The 16,464-nt window shown below is 50.7% G+C and overlaps 2 protein-coding genes across 4 annotated transcripts in view; one reads left to right on the top strand and one right to left on the bottom strand.

Moving 5' to 3' along the window:
* The first annotated feature begins 1,058 nt into the window (after nt 1–1,058).
* SNORC (secondary ossification center associated regulator of chondrocyte maturation) lies at nt 1,059–7,616 on the top strand. Its single transcript, XM_073358904.1, has 2 exons — nt 1,059–1,254; nt 7,507–7,616. Exons 1-2 carry the CDS (start codon nt 1,059–1,061, stop codon nt 7,614–7,616), a joined length of 306 nt encoding a protein of 101 aa, XP_073215005.1.
* A 2,004-nt stretch (nt 7,617–9,620) lies between these two features.
* NGEF (neuronal guanine nucleotide exchange factor) overlaps nt 9,621–16,464 on the bottom strand; it is a 108,896-nt gene continuing 102,052 nt past the window's right edge. For all 3 annotated transcript variants that reach the window (XM_073360196.1, XM_073360198.1, XM_073360199.1), the window contains 2 exons: nt 14,623–14,727; nt 9,621–13,484 (listed from right to left, as the gene is read on the bottom strand). In XM_073360196.1, coding sequence (XP_073216297.1) covers nt 13,312–13,484; nt 14,623–14,727 — 278 coding nt within the window. In that variant the 3' untranslated portion in view covers nt 9,621–13,311. The remainder of the gene's footprint in view (nt 13,485–14,622; nt 14,728–16,464) is intronic.

Genomic DNA, 16,464 nt, shown 5'->3' with positions numbered 1-16,464 from the left:
CCCGCTGAGGCCTCACCACTGCTGAGTAGAAAAGGATAGTTACCTCCCATGTCTTCCAGACAATACTGCTGTTAATGCACCCCAGAATAATATTAACTTTTTTCAACTGCAATCCCATTGTTGACTCCTGTTCAATTTGTGATCCACTACAACCCCCAGATCCTTGTCAGCAGTACATGATCTAGCCAATTATTCCCCATTTTGTAGTTGTACATTTGATTTTTTTCCTTCCTAAACGTCATACTTTGCACTTGTCTTTATAGAATTTCATCTTGTGGATTTCAGACCAATTCTCCAATTTGTCATACTTGTCTTGAATTCTAACACTGGTCTACAAAGTGCTTGCAACCCCTTCCCAGTATGATGGTCTGCCTGATGCAGCCCGGAGAGCAGCAAAGAAAGTGCCCTCATTAAATGGGGCTTTCCTTACATCTCTTGTGTATGTGGTTTAATTAGATAGCTCAGTGGGGGGGAGGGATAGCTCAGTGGTTTGAGCTTTGGCCTGCTAAACCCAGGGTTGTGAGTTCAATCCTTGAGGGGGCCATTTAGGGATCTGGGGCAAAAATTGGGGATTGGTCCTGCTTTGAGCAGGGGGTTGGACTAGATGACCTCCTGAGGTCCCTTCCAACCCTGATATTCTATGGTTCTATAAGGGGTATTTTTCTGTTCTGGGATCCTGGAGGCCCTGGGTCCATATGCAAGCTAGATTGCCATGTAGTATAACTCAGCTGAGGTCATTTACATACGACATCAGTATTGGTGCCTCAGCCATGCCCATGCCATAGAGGAGGGAATCTTTAGCTGCAGAAAGGCCAGAGCTGAGAGCCATTGGGGGGGGGAGGGGCGGATTAAGGCTCAGCGCCCCCCACCCCCAAGTAAACACTGGCAATTGTGAGCGGCTCTAACATGTTGCAGAGCAGAGGGCAGTGGTGAGACAGGCTGGCCAGTACAGGCTGCAAGTTGTGACTGGTCCCTGCAGGCAGGAATCCCAGTGAACAATTGCCAGTAGCCCAGTGCTGTAGCGGCATCAGTGGTTGATCGGGGAGTAATTGGGATTTATGCTTGTTCCAGCAGAGTATCCCCAAGGACCTGTCCCCACACTGTGGAATGAGCCGCCGGAGCTGCCGTCGGGAGGGGGCCCCTTTGATGCTGCCACCACCACAAGCCACTTCTCGGACTCTACAGGCTTCCCCCCGTACACCTCAGAGTATGAGCCTGAGGACACCACAGACCTGCACCATCTGGATGATAACGGTATGTAGGAGCCTCCCAGGCAGCATCCGGCACCATCTTCTGTTAGAACTGTCCAGCCCATGGCAGGTCAGGCGGTTACACAGCCATCATCTGCACACCCGAGCCCTTCTGTTTGGAGCAAATGTTACTGTGGTTTAGGAGAAAATCCATAAGGTATTGCTGAGAACTCAGTTATCTGTGTCCTGTTTTCTGTGATCTCAGGGAAAGGGGAAATGAACACTGGCAATATAAGCCATCCTGTTCTTTATCGCTTGTTTAGCACCATAGATATACATGGCACTCCAAGGGTTGCCAAATTTCTAATCGCACAAAACCGAACACCCTGCCCCGCCCCTGTCCCAAGGCCCCACCCATGCGCACTACATTCATAGAATATCAGGGTTGGAAGGGACCTCAGGAGGTCATCTAGTCCAACCCCCAGCTCAAAGCAGGACCAATCCCCAACTAAATCATCCCAGCCAGGGCTTTGTGAAGCCTGACCTTAAAAAACCTCAAAGGAAGAAGATTCCACCACCTCCTTAGGTAATGCATTCCAGTGCTTCACCACCCTCCTAGTGAAAAAGTTTTTCCTAATATCCAACCTAAACCTTCCCCAATGCAACTTGAGACCTTACTCCTTGTTCTGCCATCTGCTACCACTGAGAACAGTCTAGATCCATCCTCTTTGGAACCCCCTTTCAGGTAGTTGAAAGCAGCTATCAAATCCCCCCTCATTCTTCTCTTCTGTAGACTAAACAATTCCAGTTCGCTCAGCCTCTCCTCATAAGTCATGTGTTCCAGTCTCATAATCATTTTTGTTGCCCTCCGCTGGACGCTTTCCAATTTTTCCACATCCTTCTTGTAGTGTGGGGCCCAAAACTGGACACAGTACTTCAGATGAGGCCTCACCAATGTCGAATAGAGGGGAACGATCATGTCCCTCAATCTGCTGGCAATGCCCCTACTTATACAGTCCAAAATGCCATTGGCCTTCTTGACAACAAGGGCACACTGTTGACTCATATTCAGCTTCTCATCCACTGTAATCCCCAGGTCCTTTTCTGCAGAACTGCTGCCTAGCCATTCGGTCCCTAGTCTGTAGTGGTGCATGGGATTCTTCTTTCCTAAGTGCAGGACTCTGCACTTGTCCTTGTTGAACCTCATCAGATTTCTTTTGGCCCAATCCTCTAATTTGTCTAAGTACCTCTGTATCCTATCCCTACCCTCCAGTGTATCTACCTCTCCTCCCAGTTTAGTGTCATCTGTAAACTTGCTGAGGGTGCAATCCACACCATCCTCCAGATCATTAATGAAGATATTGAACAAAACCGACCCTTGGGGCACTCCACTTGATACCGGCTGCCAACTAGATATGGAGCCATTAATCACTACCCGTTGAGCCCGACAATCTAGCCAGCTTTCTATGCACCTTATAGTGCATTCGTCCAGCCCATACTTCTTTAACTTGCTGGCAAGAATACTGTGGGAGACTGTGTGAAAAGCTTTGCTAAAGTCAAGGAATAACATGTCCACTGCTTTCCCCTCATCCACAGAGCCAGTTATCTCGTCATAGAAGGCAATTAGATTACCTGATTAGATTAATTAGATTACCATGACCTGCCCTTGGTGAATCCATGCTGACTGTTCCTGATCACTTTTCTCTCCTCTAAGTGCTTCAAAATTGATTCCTTGAGGACCTGCTCCATGATTTTTCCAGGGACTGAGATGAGGCTGATTGCTGTAGTTCCCCGGATCCTCCTCCTTCCCTTTTTTAAAGATGGGCACTACACTAGCCGTTTTCCAGTCGTCTGGGACCTCCCCCGATCGCCAGGAGTTTTCAAAGATAATGGCCAATGGCCAGGGGTGAAAATAAGTTAGAGAACTTACCGGTACGTCAGAGTCCTGAGCAGGGGGCGTGGCCTTAACCGGAAGAGGCAGGACCTTAAATCTCCGGGTCCTTTAAATCTTGATTTAAAGGGCCAGGGCTCCAGCTGCAGTAGTGGCAGCTGGAGCTCTGGGGCCCTTTAAATCCCCGCCAGAGCCCCGCCACCGCTACCCTAGAGCTTTAAATTGCCGTCTGGGAAAGCCGGTCCTGGTACGGCGCACCAGCTCTTACCAGTATGCTGTACTGGGGCGTACCAGCTTACTTTCACCTCTGCCAATGGCTCTGCAATCGCATCCACCAACTCCTTTAGCACTCTTGGATGCAGCGCATCTGGCCCCATGGACTTGTGCTTGTCCAGCTTTTCTAAATAGTCCCGAAGCACTTCTTTCTCCACAGAGGGCTGGTCACCTCCTCCCCATGCTGTGCTGCCCAGTGCAGTAGTCTGGGAGCTGACCTTGTTCGTGAAGACAGAGGCAAAAAAAGCATTGAGTACATTAGCTTTTTCCACATCCTCTGTCACTAGGTTGCCTCCCTCATTCAGTAAGGGGCCCACACTTTCCTTGACTTTCTTCTTGTTGCTAACATACCTGAAGAAACCCTTCTTGTTACTCTGAACATCTCTTGCTAGCTGCAACTCCAGGTGTGATTTGGCCTTCCTGATTTCACTCCTGCATGCCTGAGCAATATTTTTATACTCTTCCCTGGTCATTTGTCCAATCTTCCACTTCTTGTAAGCTTCTTTTTTGTGTTCAAGATCAGCAAGGATTTCACTGTTAAGCCAAGCTGGTCGCCTGCCATATTTACTATTCTTTCTACACATTGGGATGGTTTGTCCCTGTAACCTCAATAAGGATTCTTTAAAATACAGCCAGCTCTCCTGGACTCCTTTCCCCCTCATGTTGTTCTCCCAGAGGATCCTGCACATCAGTTCCCTGAGGGAGTCAGTCTGCTTTTCTGAAGTCCAGGGTCCCCGCTTCCTTGGTGGCTCGTTCTCCCTCACCCTCACTCATTTTCACTGGGCTGGGGCAGGGGATTGGGGTGCAGGAGGGAGTGAGGGCTCTGGGGTGGGGCTGGGGATGAGGGGTTTGGAGTGCAGGAGGGAGCTCCAGGCTGGGGCGTGGGGCCAAGAGATTCAGAATATGGGATGGGGCTGCAGGTTGAGACAGGTGGTTGGGGTGTGAGAGGGGGTATGGGCTCTGGGCTTGAGGATGAGGGGTTTGGTTGTAGGAGGGGGTTCCAGGATGGGGGTGGGTGGGGCCAAGGGATTCAGAATATGGGAGGGGGCTGCAGGCTGAGGTGCAGGAGGGGGTACAGGCTCTGGGCTGGGAGTGCAGGCTGTTGGGTGGGTCCAGGGATGTGGAATTTGGGGGTACAGGAGGGAGCTCCAGGTTTGGGGGGGGCTCAGGGCTGGGGCAGGGAGTTGGGGCTCACGGTTGGGGCACGGGCGTACCTTGGGCAGCTCCCGGTCAGCAGCGCAGTGGGGCTAAGGCAGTCTCCCTACATGTCCTGGCACTGCACTGCATCCCAGAAGCAGTCAGCAGGTCTGGCTCCTAGGCAGGGGGGTCAGGAGGCTCTGCACGCTGCTCTTTCCTGCAGGCATTGCCCCTCCACCTAGGAGTCGGACCTGCTGACCACTTCCGGGTGCAGCACAGAGCCAGGACAGGTAAGGAGCCTGCCTTAGCCCTGCAGCACAGCCGACCGGATGTTTAACAGCCTGGTCAGTGGTGCTGACTGGAGTCACCAGGGTCCCTTTTCGACCGGGTGCTCCAGTCAAAAACTGGACACCTGGCAACCGTAGGCACTATCCAAAACAAAGATGGATTCCCTGCCCCCAAATCTATTTAACCTACTAGGGTTAGCAGTGAGATGGCCTAGAGAAGGAAATCAACCAGACTCTGGCATCCTGCAGGGTCATTGTGTCTCATCACAGCACTTCCCGTCCCCACAGGCTGCGCTCTCCAATAATCTAGCCCTCAGTTCCTCATGTTTGGAACCCGATCTAGGAGTTCCAAGGAGCTCAGATGTTTGACCCTTACAAAGTCCCCTGGGTTTATATTGTCTTGCTGAATCTTCTTTGGTCCCCTGTGTAACAAGAACGATGTCTGCAGTAATGGAAAATGCAAATGAGTCTGCCTTCATCATGTGCAAACCGCATGCATTGCCTCCTACACTTCCACCTTTAACGTTATTTCCTTGGGGCTGCGCTCCTCTGATACTGCGCGAGATAAGAGCCTAATGGAATTTGTTTATTCCTATCCCTACTCCCTCTGTGTGTCCTGTACTACCTTCTCTGCCCCTCCCCATGGTGTTCCTGCTTTTGGTGCAAGAGCTTTCTGCTGTGCAGCTCCTGGCCTCCGGAAAGCTGTGCTGTCTTGCTCCAGCTCCATGCTCTAGCTATGTTCAAATAGTGTCTGTAAAGTTCTTTTCCTCCACTGCCTGTCTCTCGTTGTTGTTCTCTTGTCCTTTTGCTCTGTGTCCCTATTGTTTCCCTCTGTAAGTAATTCTGGGCTCATTTGTCTGAGTGACTCTTTCCACAACACAGCTGTAACATGGGGCCATGCTGAGACTGTTTCCCCATTAGCCCACAAGAATAATCAAACTTCTTCCTCAAAGATTTTAAAGACCAGGGCAGGGCACTGAAATGCCACTTTCCCAACTGGTTTCTAAAGTCTGTAGTGAGTTAACTTGGAAGGTGGAGGGAGGGTTAAAATACGACACGTGTCCTGGTGAATGATCCCAGGAAGGGTCAATTGGCTAGCAGTGTCCTTTGCCACTGTGCTAAAGACCTGTGCTGTCAGAAGGTCAGTTAGCTGATCAGAGACCTGCTCAATAGTGACAGTTCCCTGAGTTGCTGTCATGTGACACAAGGAAGTTGCATTCAGTGATTGTGTTGAGGTGACAGCATTGCTGCCATCTGAACCTCCTGACTGGGAGAGATGGGCACCTAAGCAGCCGTGTGACCCCTGGGTATAATTCAGTGGCTGGGTGGTGTCACAGCATCTCTCCTCTGAAAGCTTTGTCAGGATAAACGGCAGAGAGACAAGGAGAACCACTCAACCAGAAACCCCTCCACCCGCAGCCCACCCCACAATGCCAATGAGCGTTCCCCTGTTGGAATGAAACAAGCGCAGCTGGCAGGTGAAGGGAGAGAAGGCTTCACTGGAAAGGCAGCTGGGACAAAGCTATGTCGAGACCTTGTGTCTCACGATGGGCCAAGGGAGGTAATGATGTAAGGAGACCACAAGCTCCTGGAGCTATGGTGGCACCATGATCACGGCTCTCCTGGGCACCTCTGTGATTGTGGCCCTGAGAAAATTTTCTGTCTCCTGAACTCTCCCAAAGGGCAGGACCGTCCCGGAGACCCTGCCTGCTGCTCCAACCATCATGTGCAATCTGGCCACAGGCAATTATCTCCTAGTGAACATGCACCCCTGGGGCTACACAGTCCCTTCCCCACCCAGGTTACTGCACTGCCTTCAAGTCTATAGCAAACACTCAGATCCAGGCATGGCTTTAAAATGTGCTTCCCTCTTATCTTCCTCCCCCTCCCTGCTTCCCTCCCTTGCTCATTTTCACCCCGCCCCAAGGCTTCCAACCCTACTTTGTCACAGGCCCAGAGCCGCCGGGGTTGCAGGGGGTGGCTTTCATGAGGTTTCCAAAGGGAAGTCAGCAGCAGCACCACTGCTCCTTGGCAGCCTTGCTACCATCCGAGGGAGGGCTGTTGCAGGGCATGGGGACGGAAGCCAGCAGCTGTAGTGTCTGCATGGTGCTTGTCACTCAGGGTGTTGCAGGGGGGAGGGAGGAATGGGGAAGGGGTTTTAAATGAATGTTAATTATTAGTGTAGGTGGTTTGGTTTTATCCCATTTTTCCTTGGAGTTTGCTGGGATTTGGTGGAGGAACATTCATGTTTGAAACTGGCTTTCTTCAATCAACCACCATAAAATCCCAGTAGCCCCGGCCCTCCGCGTACAGGTGCCGGGGCCTGCAGTGCAAGCACTTGTTGCTAAATGCACAGTGTGGGGCGACTCTGTGTAACGATTGTGCCTGTCATTTCCATAGTACACTCAGCACTGTGCATTTCCCAGGCATGCGGGATTGTGCCCAAGGGCAGTGGGGGCTGAGTATTGCAGGAGTGGAAGATTCAGCCCACCCGGGTGGAGGGGAAGGGCGGAGCGTGTCCTCACTAAATACTATTTCCTGCAGCTGCCTAGAGATTATTGGGGACCACACTGGACATTCCTGCCTCAGCCTTCCTGGTCCTGGAGCTGGGCCGTCTGGTGTGCTCCATGTGCCCAGGGATTTGTGGGTACAGTTTCTTCCACATGCCTTTAGCTCTGAGTGACCTCCAGCTCTTTGTGCTGTTCTGAGCCTTTCTTTTCTCTCGCAGGGTCTCTGGGTCCTGGAGCTATCAGTGCCATCGTAATTGCTGCTCTCCTGGGCACGTCTGTGATTGTGGCCCTGATCGTCATCACCCTGCGAAAATTCTCTGCCTCCTGAACTCAATAAAAGCTTTTTCTTAATACAAGTGTCTTCTGCTTGTCTGTGTGTCTGGGCTCTGGCCTGCTCCATCTGTGTGTGACTGCAAAGGGCCCCATTGAGGAAGCACCTCAATGAGGAGTCTGAGGGCCTTTTAACAGACTTTAACACCACCACTGCCCTCCGTGTACATTTTACTCCCACCTCAGTGGTAAGTTAGAGCCATGTGGGCTGATGCTGCAGGAGCATCTCTGGGTTGCTCGTGCTGTTCTGAGCCACAGAATTATTCTGGTCCTTTGCTGGAAGCTGTGAGGTTCATGACTCTGTGGCACTTATGCACAGCTGCTGCCCTTGCTTCCTGCAAACAGCCACCAGCAGCAAAGCATTCACAGCATGAGCTTCAGTATCCCCCTGATCCTGGCAGGAGCACATCGAGGGCAGGAATAGGTGGGACTTAGGCAAGGGAACTGACTTCACCATGCTATTGTGGGTTTTGCTTAATGGCTTTCTGATCCACCAACACACCTGTTACACTCACCCCTACGAGCCACTCCCTTTCATTGCGGGGTACGAACTTTCAGATACTCTTCCTGATGCACACACTTTACTTGCTCCTGATCAATACTCAGTGGCCTGTGATGCAATCACAACCACTGCTAGGATTAGAGAGATGCCATTGCCATTCTAACTATTCTGGAGATGTTCCCTTCAATACAGCTACAGGATTGTTGCATTCCCACTCCTGGTCCCCCCGAACTTTTCATATATGATTGCATCCCTGGGCTGTGATACCTTCAAATGCTGAAGTAACTGACTGCTCTCTTGCTCTTGTCATATTTCCTCCTGTTTTCAATATTGCCCTCCAGCGCCATAGGGACTCTTGCAATTTAGTGCCCCTGAGAGATGGTGCCATATCTGAGATGCTACTGGAGAGCTCTGATGCATAGTGGTAAGCATTCACAGGTGGTGGCAGCAGCAGCTGCTCCCTGTCAAAGATCTGAACAGGACCTTCGTTCTCGGTGTGAGACCGTATCAAAAGGGCTCTCGCATCCAAAGGTACAAGAGAGGGTGACGATAGCACCGTGAAACTAGGTGGGCAATTGCCAGAGACAATGGATGTCTCTGTTAGAAGCTGAACTCTGAGACTGTCCCACCAGCAACCGCTCTCACTGCCCATCACTTAAATAGGAACATTTATTCCCACCTAGTTACATCGCTCAGGGCTCTGGAAAATTTTGCACCCTGTGTCACACAGTAGGTTGTTCTAACCTCCAGTGTAGGTGCAACTAGGCTGACAGAAGAATACCACCTCTCAGAGAGGTCCATTAATGACATTGATGGAAAAATCCCTTTTGTTGTAGGAAGCATCTATGCAACAACTGTGATGCCATAGCACTGCTGCTGTAGTATAAACATACCCTTAGTGAGGTGTTTTTGAATGGGCGGTGCCTGCCCCACAGGGTAGTGATTGCTGGGGCAGACTGTAGTGCTGTATAAATGTCAGATAAGCAGCAGGTGCTATTTACTGGGAAAGGTGTTGAGTTGCTAACAGTAAGAACTGAAATCCTCACTCCACAAAAATGGCACGGGACGATCAGTGCGAGTAGCCTCTTGCATGCACCAACGCCAACCCGCAGACACTCTTGTTACCCCTGATCTACAGGTCTCTTCAGGTTTTGATGTCGCATGTGAATGGTGTCTCTTGTTAGTGGCCATCTGTCAGCTGAGCTAGGCATTCTAACTTCTTAAACCTAGGCCACCAAACAACTGTCAACTGGTATTAACTCTGTCCCTGGTGCCTGGATCCAGATGTGAACCAATGCTTGAGCTAAAAGGTTCAGTATTGCTTTAGGTCTTTACTGCTTTCACTCACTGACATGCTCATGAGTCTGGGACAGAACTAGGAAGGGGAACGGAACTGACTCCGTTCTGGCTATGCGTTGTTACATGAGCGTGATGCAGGATGAAAACCGTGGTGATGGTTACGCTCTGGATGAGACAATGAAAACGCAAAGAGGGCCAGGCTTTGGAAGTTGCTGGCGCAGTCAGCTGTATTTTCACCACAAGAAAAACAACAACAACAAGAGTTCTTTTCAGTTCACTCAGGCAGCCTGATAATGACCTGGGATCTCAAACCTGTACTCATGTTTCACAGACTGAGCCCATCGACAGCATTAGACCACCTGAAACTGACACATGTTGGACTGTGTGTCTGGAATGGAGGAGGTTAAAAGTGTACATAGAACAAACCCGATTCAGTGGCTGAATATAATGTACCATGTGTGACAGTTAGGAGGCCCCAAAACCACTACAAAGTTACTTAGGTGTTGGCATAAGTCCAAGGGTTCTGAGCTAGAGGGCAAAGGCCAGTGAAAGACTGGAAATGCCACTTCTCCGAAGTTGGCCATTGAATGATCTCAGCCAGGTAAAATTCATTGCCCCTAGCCTAGGTAGTGACTACAGTATCTTCTTTTTCATTGTAAAAATCATTTTTTGTCCCAGGCAAGTGCCAGGGTTAGGAAATGTTCATGACAATTTGGACAAGGCTGAATGATCTTTAATATGCTTGTATCTATTTGTCTTAAATACTTTTCATAGCTAGAGCTTCCATGTTTTGGCTTTAAACTAATTACCTGTAAACAGCTGCTGTTATGAGTCTTGGACCCTGAGCTTAAAGTCTGGTTGTACTTAGAAAAATGACTGTACAATTTATTTGTGGTCTTTGTATTTATAGCATCTCTGGATGAAATATGCTCAATTTACAAGTCAAATGGCAATAGTTTTTCTAACGGCCAGCCCCACACACCCAAGCTGGAGTCTGTCAGGCAAGCTGAGGCCCTTCTGGCTCACCATCCTGAGAGGTCAGCTTTGCCCTTATTGGAATACACGGGAACACAAGACCTTTGGCATACCCATGACTGGCCCAGATCAGCTGGCTTGAGCTGCAGGGCTAAAAATTCCTGTGTAGACAATTGGGCTCGGGCTGGCGTCTGGGTTTTGGGACCATCCCACCTGGAGGGGTCCTAGAATCCAGGCTCCAGCCAGAGCCGAAACATGTACACAGCAATATTACAGCCCCGCAGCCCAAGCCTGAGTCAGCTGACTCAGGCCAGCCACAGGTGTTGAATTGCTGTGTAAACGTACCCATTGGCACTTGTCTAACTTAAGTCATTCTAAATGTGCTCAGGAGTAAGAGAGCAGGAACTGAATTTGTCAGCAGTTTCTGAGGTGCTCCTCACGGCTGTACCTAGGAGTTGAATACAGCATTAAGATTTGCATACACTTGAACATCAACAATTCTGTTCCTAGGCAAGCCACAACTGAATCCCACTCACTCTCCCAGCGCTGCGTTAGCACTGCAATACTAATGACTGCATTGTACGAAGAGCCTGTCTGCAGCAGAGACAGTTACGCTAAAATACCTCGCTGTAGTCACACTGGCATGAGCTTCTGATCCAGGCATGCAGCAGTGAGGTTTATGCCTCAAGACTGCATCAACTGTTGAGTGACACCAATGCAAATATGCCTAATGTAGACAGCGTCTAAAGCACATGGTGGTGACTCATCTCTTAGCTGAATAAAAAGGTGCTGGCTTTACACTCATCTTTTTTACCACAACCACACTGACATGATACTGCCCAGTCTGAGAGGGGTGTTAAGCAAGGCTGCCAGGGGAAGGCGCAGAGATCAGAAGCAGCACTGAGTGTCAAGAAATGCCTGGAAGACTCTGCTTTACTGCATCACAGAAAGATGCTGAATAACTTAAATTCCCTGATTTTATGTTCATGCAAATAAATTCCCTGGGTCAGTTGCCCTTGTTGTAGCTAACAAAGGGCCACTCAGAGAAGGGGCTGCTCTGGAACTGCTAAGAGCAGAGCAGGCCCAATAGCCAGTCGTTGTTAGGATGCTTATTCATGGTCAGTTTCCAACCACTGTCTGTTCTCAGTTCCCTGCTGAAGCTCTTGATCCCTTGCCCTGTGTTTCATGCAGTGTTGAACTGCATCATATAAGGAAATGATTCCCTTGTCCTTCTGGCTACTGAGGACTTTCTTATATAGACAGAGGCATCAACACTGTACACACAGTTCATGCACACAGCTGGTTAGCTGGGTATACAGAGGATGTGCAGGCCCTCACATACCTTTAATAAAATGTCCCCTACCTTCCTGGCCAACTCCAGCTATTTTGCTTGAGTTCTCCTTGTTAGGGATGGGCCAACTACTGCTGCTGGGCTGCCCTTGCATGAGCTGGGTGTCTGAGTGCAGCCCCTCCCTTTGGAAACACATTCCACAGCCCACAGAGCTGGCTGGGAATGTGGTAGAGACTTGTGGAAATGGTCAGTTTACATTACATTCCAAATAGGACCTGACACTGGATTGAGTAAAGTCCTGCAGATTTACAAACATGCTGGGCCATGGCCTACATTTGAAGCCTCTGGCTCCGCTAGAATATCATCCTTGTGTAATGGTTTGGCAGCTGATGTGCAAACTCAGCAGCCCCATAGTTCCTTTCACCCTATCTGAATGAGGGCAGTGCACTCTGGCAAAGCAACATCCATGTCCCGGGGGGTGCTAATGTCTTGCCTGTGCTTTCATCTCCTATGAAAGCCATCATGTGTTCCTCTCAGAGTCTGTTTGTGGCAGCAGGTGGATGGCACCCTCTGCTGCTGTTCTGTGCACAGAGAACCTTGCATTTGGTACCCCCTGGAGGTTGAGCCCTAGACACTGGGTTACGTGCAGGACTAGAGTGGGTAAAGAGTTAGGGCTGCTGAAAGGCAGGGTGGGGTAGTGCATTTGCCTAGAACTGGGTTCAAAGACCAGTATGGGGAGAGGAGTGGGCTCAATAGCTGAACAGCAGGACTGGGCATCAGGCCTCAGAAGTCCTGAATTCTAGTCCCAGCTCTGGCCCTGTTTCCCTTTGTGATCTCAGGTGAGACAACTTCTCTGCCTCAATTTCCCCACCTATAAAATGGGGACATAAAGTAACATAACTCACAGGGGTGCTGCCAAGCTTAGAGGTTTTGCTAAGTGCTCTGACCCAGAAAAGCACCATGTGCTCCACAAAAAGCCCCTACTGCCATTGTGTTAATTGCCACGTGCCTCCTGGAAGAGATAAATGGCTTCAGCTGTAGTGTGTGTGCACAGAACTATGTTGTGGGGGTGGCACAAACCCATTCCTACAATGGAATCTCTCAGCAAGGGGGGTAACTAGGAGACCGTTTTCTATGGTACGTAAGGTAGAACTGTTCCCCAGCCCAGTTGATTCTATCCATTTATACTAGAAAAGCAACTGAAGCAACCCTTATATATATATATGACCAGCTGGTATGTTACAGCTGTGGTGAACCTCCTGGGTGGCTCTGGTGCGGTCTTGTCCAGCAGCTCCTCGGTGCACAGGGGAGCACTTGTGCTGCCAACCCCAAATACTGGCAATCCATTACACTGAATAGTTCCTTGAGCTTTAGACAAGTGGCCTCTCCTCTTCCGTGGGTTGGTCTCCAGAGGAATACAAAATGTGGAGGGAAGAACTTAATAAATCGAGAAAAGTCTATTTTTGTAGGTGTGGATGTGAGCAGCATGTTAAGACCAGGCCCTGTGCCCTGGCACATAGTACCTGCACCACCACCTCATTCTCTCAGCCTGCAGCATCTGCCCTCCATCCCTCTCCATAAGCCATTAGGTATTCTTTGTGCTCCAGGGCTTGGGGAGACCAGGGGTCATTGACGATTCCTGCTGCCCAGCTTCCTCCGCTGACTGTCATCCGACTTGTGGACCCGGAAACACTCTTTTAGGTTCTGTGATCGGATCTTGGGGTTCAGAATCTCCTCCCCCATAGAGGTAGGGAACCAGCCCCTTTCCTGGTCATGAAGACGCTCCCCAAAAATCCAACCTGAGGGGCAAGGAAAACATGTAGCGGGACAAGTCAACAGGAGTAGAATGTCCAAGTGCAGGAATGAGTACGAGTGAGAGTGAGCCACCAGGGCTATGCTTTGGAGGTCCTGGGTTGGGGTGGGCAAACTTTTTGGCCTGAGGGCCACTTTGGGTTTCCGAAATTGTATGGATGGCCGGTTAGGGAAGGCTGTGCCTCCTCAAACAGCCAGGCCTGGCCCCTGCCCCCTATCCAACCCCCCCCTGCTTCTCGCCCCCTGACAGCCCTCCTGGGACCGCTGCCCCATCCAACCCCTCTTCTCATTCCTGACTGCCCATGCCCCCTCTGACCACACCCACACCCAACTCCCCTGCCCTCTAGCCAACCCTCCCTGCCCCCTTACCGCGCTGCCTGGAGCACCAGTGGCTGGCGGTGCTACAGCCATGCCACCCAGAGCATTGTGCGGGCAGCACAGTGAGCTGAGACTGTGGGGGAGGGGGACCAGCAGGGGAGGGGCTGAGGGCTAACCTCCCGGGCCAGGAGCTCAGGGGCCGGGAAGGAGGGTCCCAGGGGCCAGATGTGGCCCGCAGGCTGTAGTTTGCCCACCTCTGGCCTGGGTTCAATTACTGCCCTTGAGACATGCTTAGCGGATATAGGTAAGGATTAGGAAACCAGGAAGAGCCTGCTGTCTAATCCCTTCTGAGCCACTGACTCACAAGTCACCTGATGTTGTATCCTAGTTGCAAAACTGGCTAAAAAGCAGAACTGAGTGAAAAGCAGATGCCACCTCTTAGCTAAGTGTTCCTGGCCACATCAGTACAGAAAACCAGAGCAGGGACAGGACATAGCTGCACTTCTCAGCCAGAAGAGGGAGTTCAAGGTACAAGAACGAGGGCCTTAGCGGATGTTTAGTCCCAATGACAACTAAACTCTGCTACTGCCTACAAGGTCACTGTCCCTAGGAGTCTGTCCTCTGATGCTGATGTCCCAAGAGAGACAGGGAGTAACAAACATTCAGGGAACCCCAGGTTGTCCAACAAGGGCACTTTTTTATCTGAAGGAACCTCCGTGTGTGTTCAAAAGCAGCCTGTACAGGAGAAAGCTCTGTCGCCCTTGTGATGAATGATTTTAGGGTTGCCTGGAGCCCCATCGCCCTTACCGTCATCTGTCTTGTCCAGGATGTTAAGAACATCTGCCAGCTCCAGGGACAGCTCGTCTGGTTGCTGAGCCACGTATGGATGGACACACTGAACCTGGGGGCAGTCTGACAATGGGAAGGAAAGGAGAGGGACAAAGTAATCCAGCTGCCCCAGAGTCCTGTGACTACTGTACAGTATAAAATGGCATAGGCTTGGTCTGCATGAGCAACTTTTCTATAACTACATCACTTGGGGTGTGGAAAATCCAGCACTCTCAGGGAGGTAGCTTACCTATACCAACGGGAGAAGCCCTCTTGGTGCAGCCTTTTACATGTAGACAAGCCCTTGGTCAGAGCAAGATGGGGGAAGAGGCTTCTAAGGTACCAGCACAAAATATGGCATGAGAAATGGAGCATGTAAACTTAGGAACAGGTATTGCTGTATCATACTATCCCTGGCTCCCTTATGCTCCCAGGGTGTTAACCCACACAATGAGAGGTGGGTGGCATGCCTGCTGCCTGGATTTACAGGGTTATGCCTGTGCTGGACAGTCCTTTGAGCTGGGAATGCTGAAGTAGGCTGCTGGAAGTGGGCTGGCTCCAGTGCTATAAAGGGCTCAATGAGAAGGTGCAGAGGCCCTGGCTGAGTGTTAACTCCAGTGTGAGGAAGGCTGGGGTAACCCTAGGAGGCTGCCCCACGAGGCCCAATCAGGTGGCCCACAGCTCTGTGAACAGCTCCACGGCAGTCAGGATGAGGCTCTTGGCCTACCTGCAAAAGACCACTCTGGCTATGGCCAGAGTGGACACCTTTTTGGTGTGTGCTTTTTTGCAGCCTTGGAGCATGCACACTTGTTGTAAAGGGCTTCTGTTGTGGCAGCCTGCTCTGCCCAGACATGGGCTAGCCTCCCTGTATTTACTCTTGCTCTGCTCATGGGGTGTGTGTGCCAGTTTGTTAGGGCAGTGGACCCAGCTAGGATAGGAGCGAGCTCTGAAGAGGCAAAATGGTGAGCAAGGCCAAGGGGGAGCCGACGCAAGGCCTGACAAACTGCTTACAGAGGGAAGGGACTGTCTTAACCCCCAGGTCTCTGGAGTGAAGTTCAGGTGGAGGGGAGAAGGAGCCATATCAGAGAAGCCTGAGAAGTGCTTCAAGTGCACGGGCAGGCTGGGGGGGGAAAAAGGCACCTTACAGCGTCATGGGTTGGGCTGCTCTCGGATGCTTCCCCAAACTATTGTTAGTCCTCGTTTTGGGTAGCGCTCACAGTGTGCCCAGTGTTTCCCAACCACAAAGGCAACATAATCCCTGCCTCAATTTGCTCATGGCTGAAAGACAGTGGCTAGGGAATGAGTCTGACGCACAATGGCCAGGGAGGTTGTACACTCTGTTCCCATGGGACTGATCGAGCTGGCCCCTCTCAGTCAGCGAGTTCCCTTTGGTGTCATGGCAGAGGGGAGCCTTCGGGAAGGACTGAACGTGCAGAGGGTTGGGCTGAGCACAGGCAGAATTAGCAGCAGAGACAGAAAGAAATGGTCAGGTCTTAGATATTGGTGAGGAGGCGGCAGCCACAAGAAGATTTGGAAGCTGCTTGGAGTTGTGGGGCAAGGGAAGATTTGCAGACAAACCCCTGGTTACAGGCTTGAGAGATGGAGCTGCTGATGGTGTTGGCAGTAACTAAGCGGAAAGGTGAGGACTTGGGAGTGAAGATGAAGGGCTCTGTTTTAGACACAGTAAGCTTATGTTGACAGACATCCAGGAAAGGAAGTCAGAGAGACAGACTAAGATGCAGGGTCATTGTGCAGCGATGATTGCTGAGTGGAGATTAGCTGAAGAAAGGGGAGCTCAGTACACTGTTCTGTGAAACTGTA

The sequence above is a fragment of the Lepidochelys kempii genome, chromosome 9 (assembly GCF_965140265.1).
Source record: "Lepidochelys kempii isolate rLepKem1 chromosome 9, rLepKem1.hap2, whole genome shotgun sequence".
NCBI lineage: Eukaryota > Metazoa > Chordata > Testudines > Cheloniidae > Lepidochelys > Lepidochelys kempii.
This window is presented reverse-complemented; position numbering and strand designations above follow the sequence as displayed.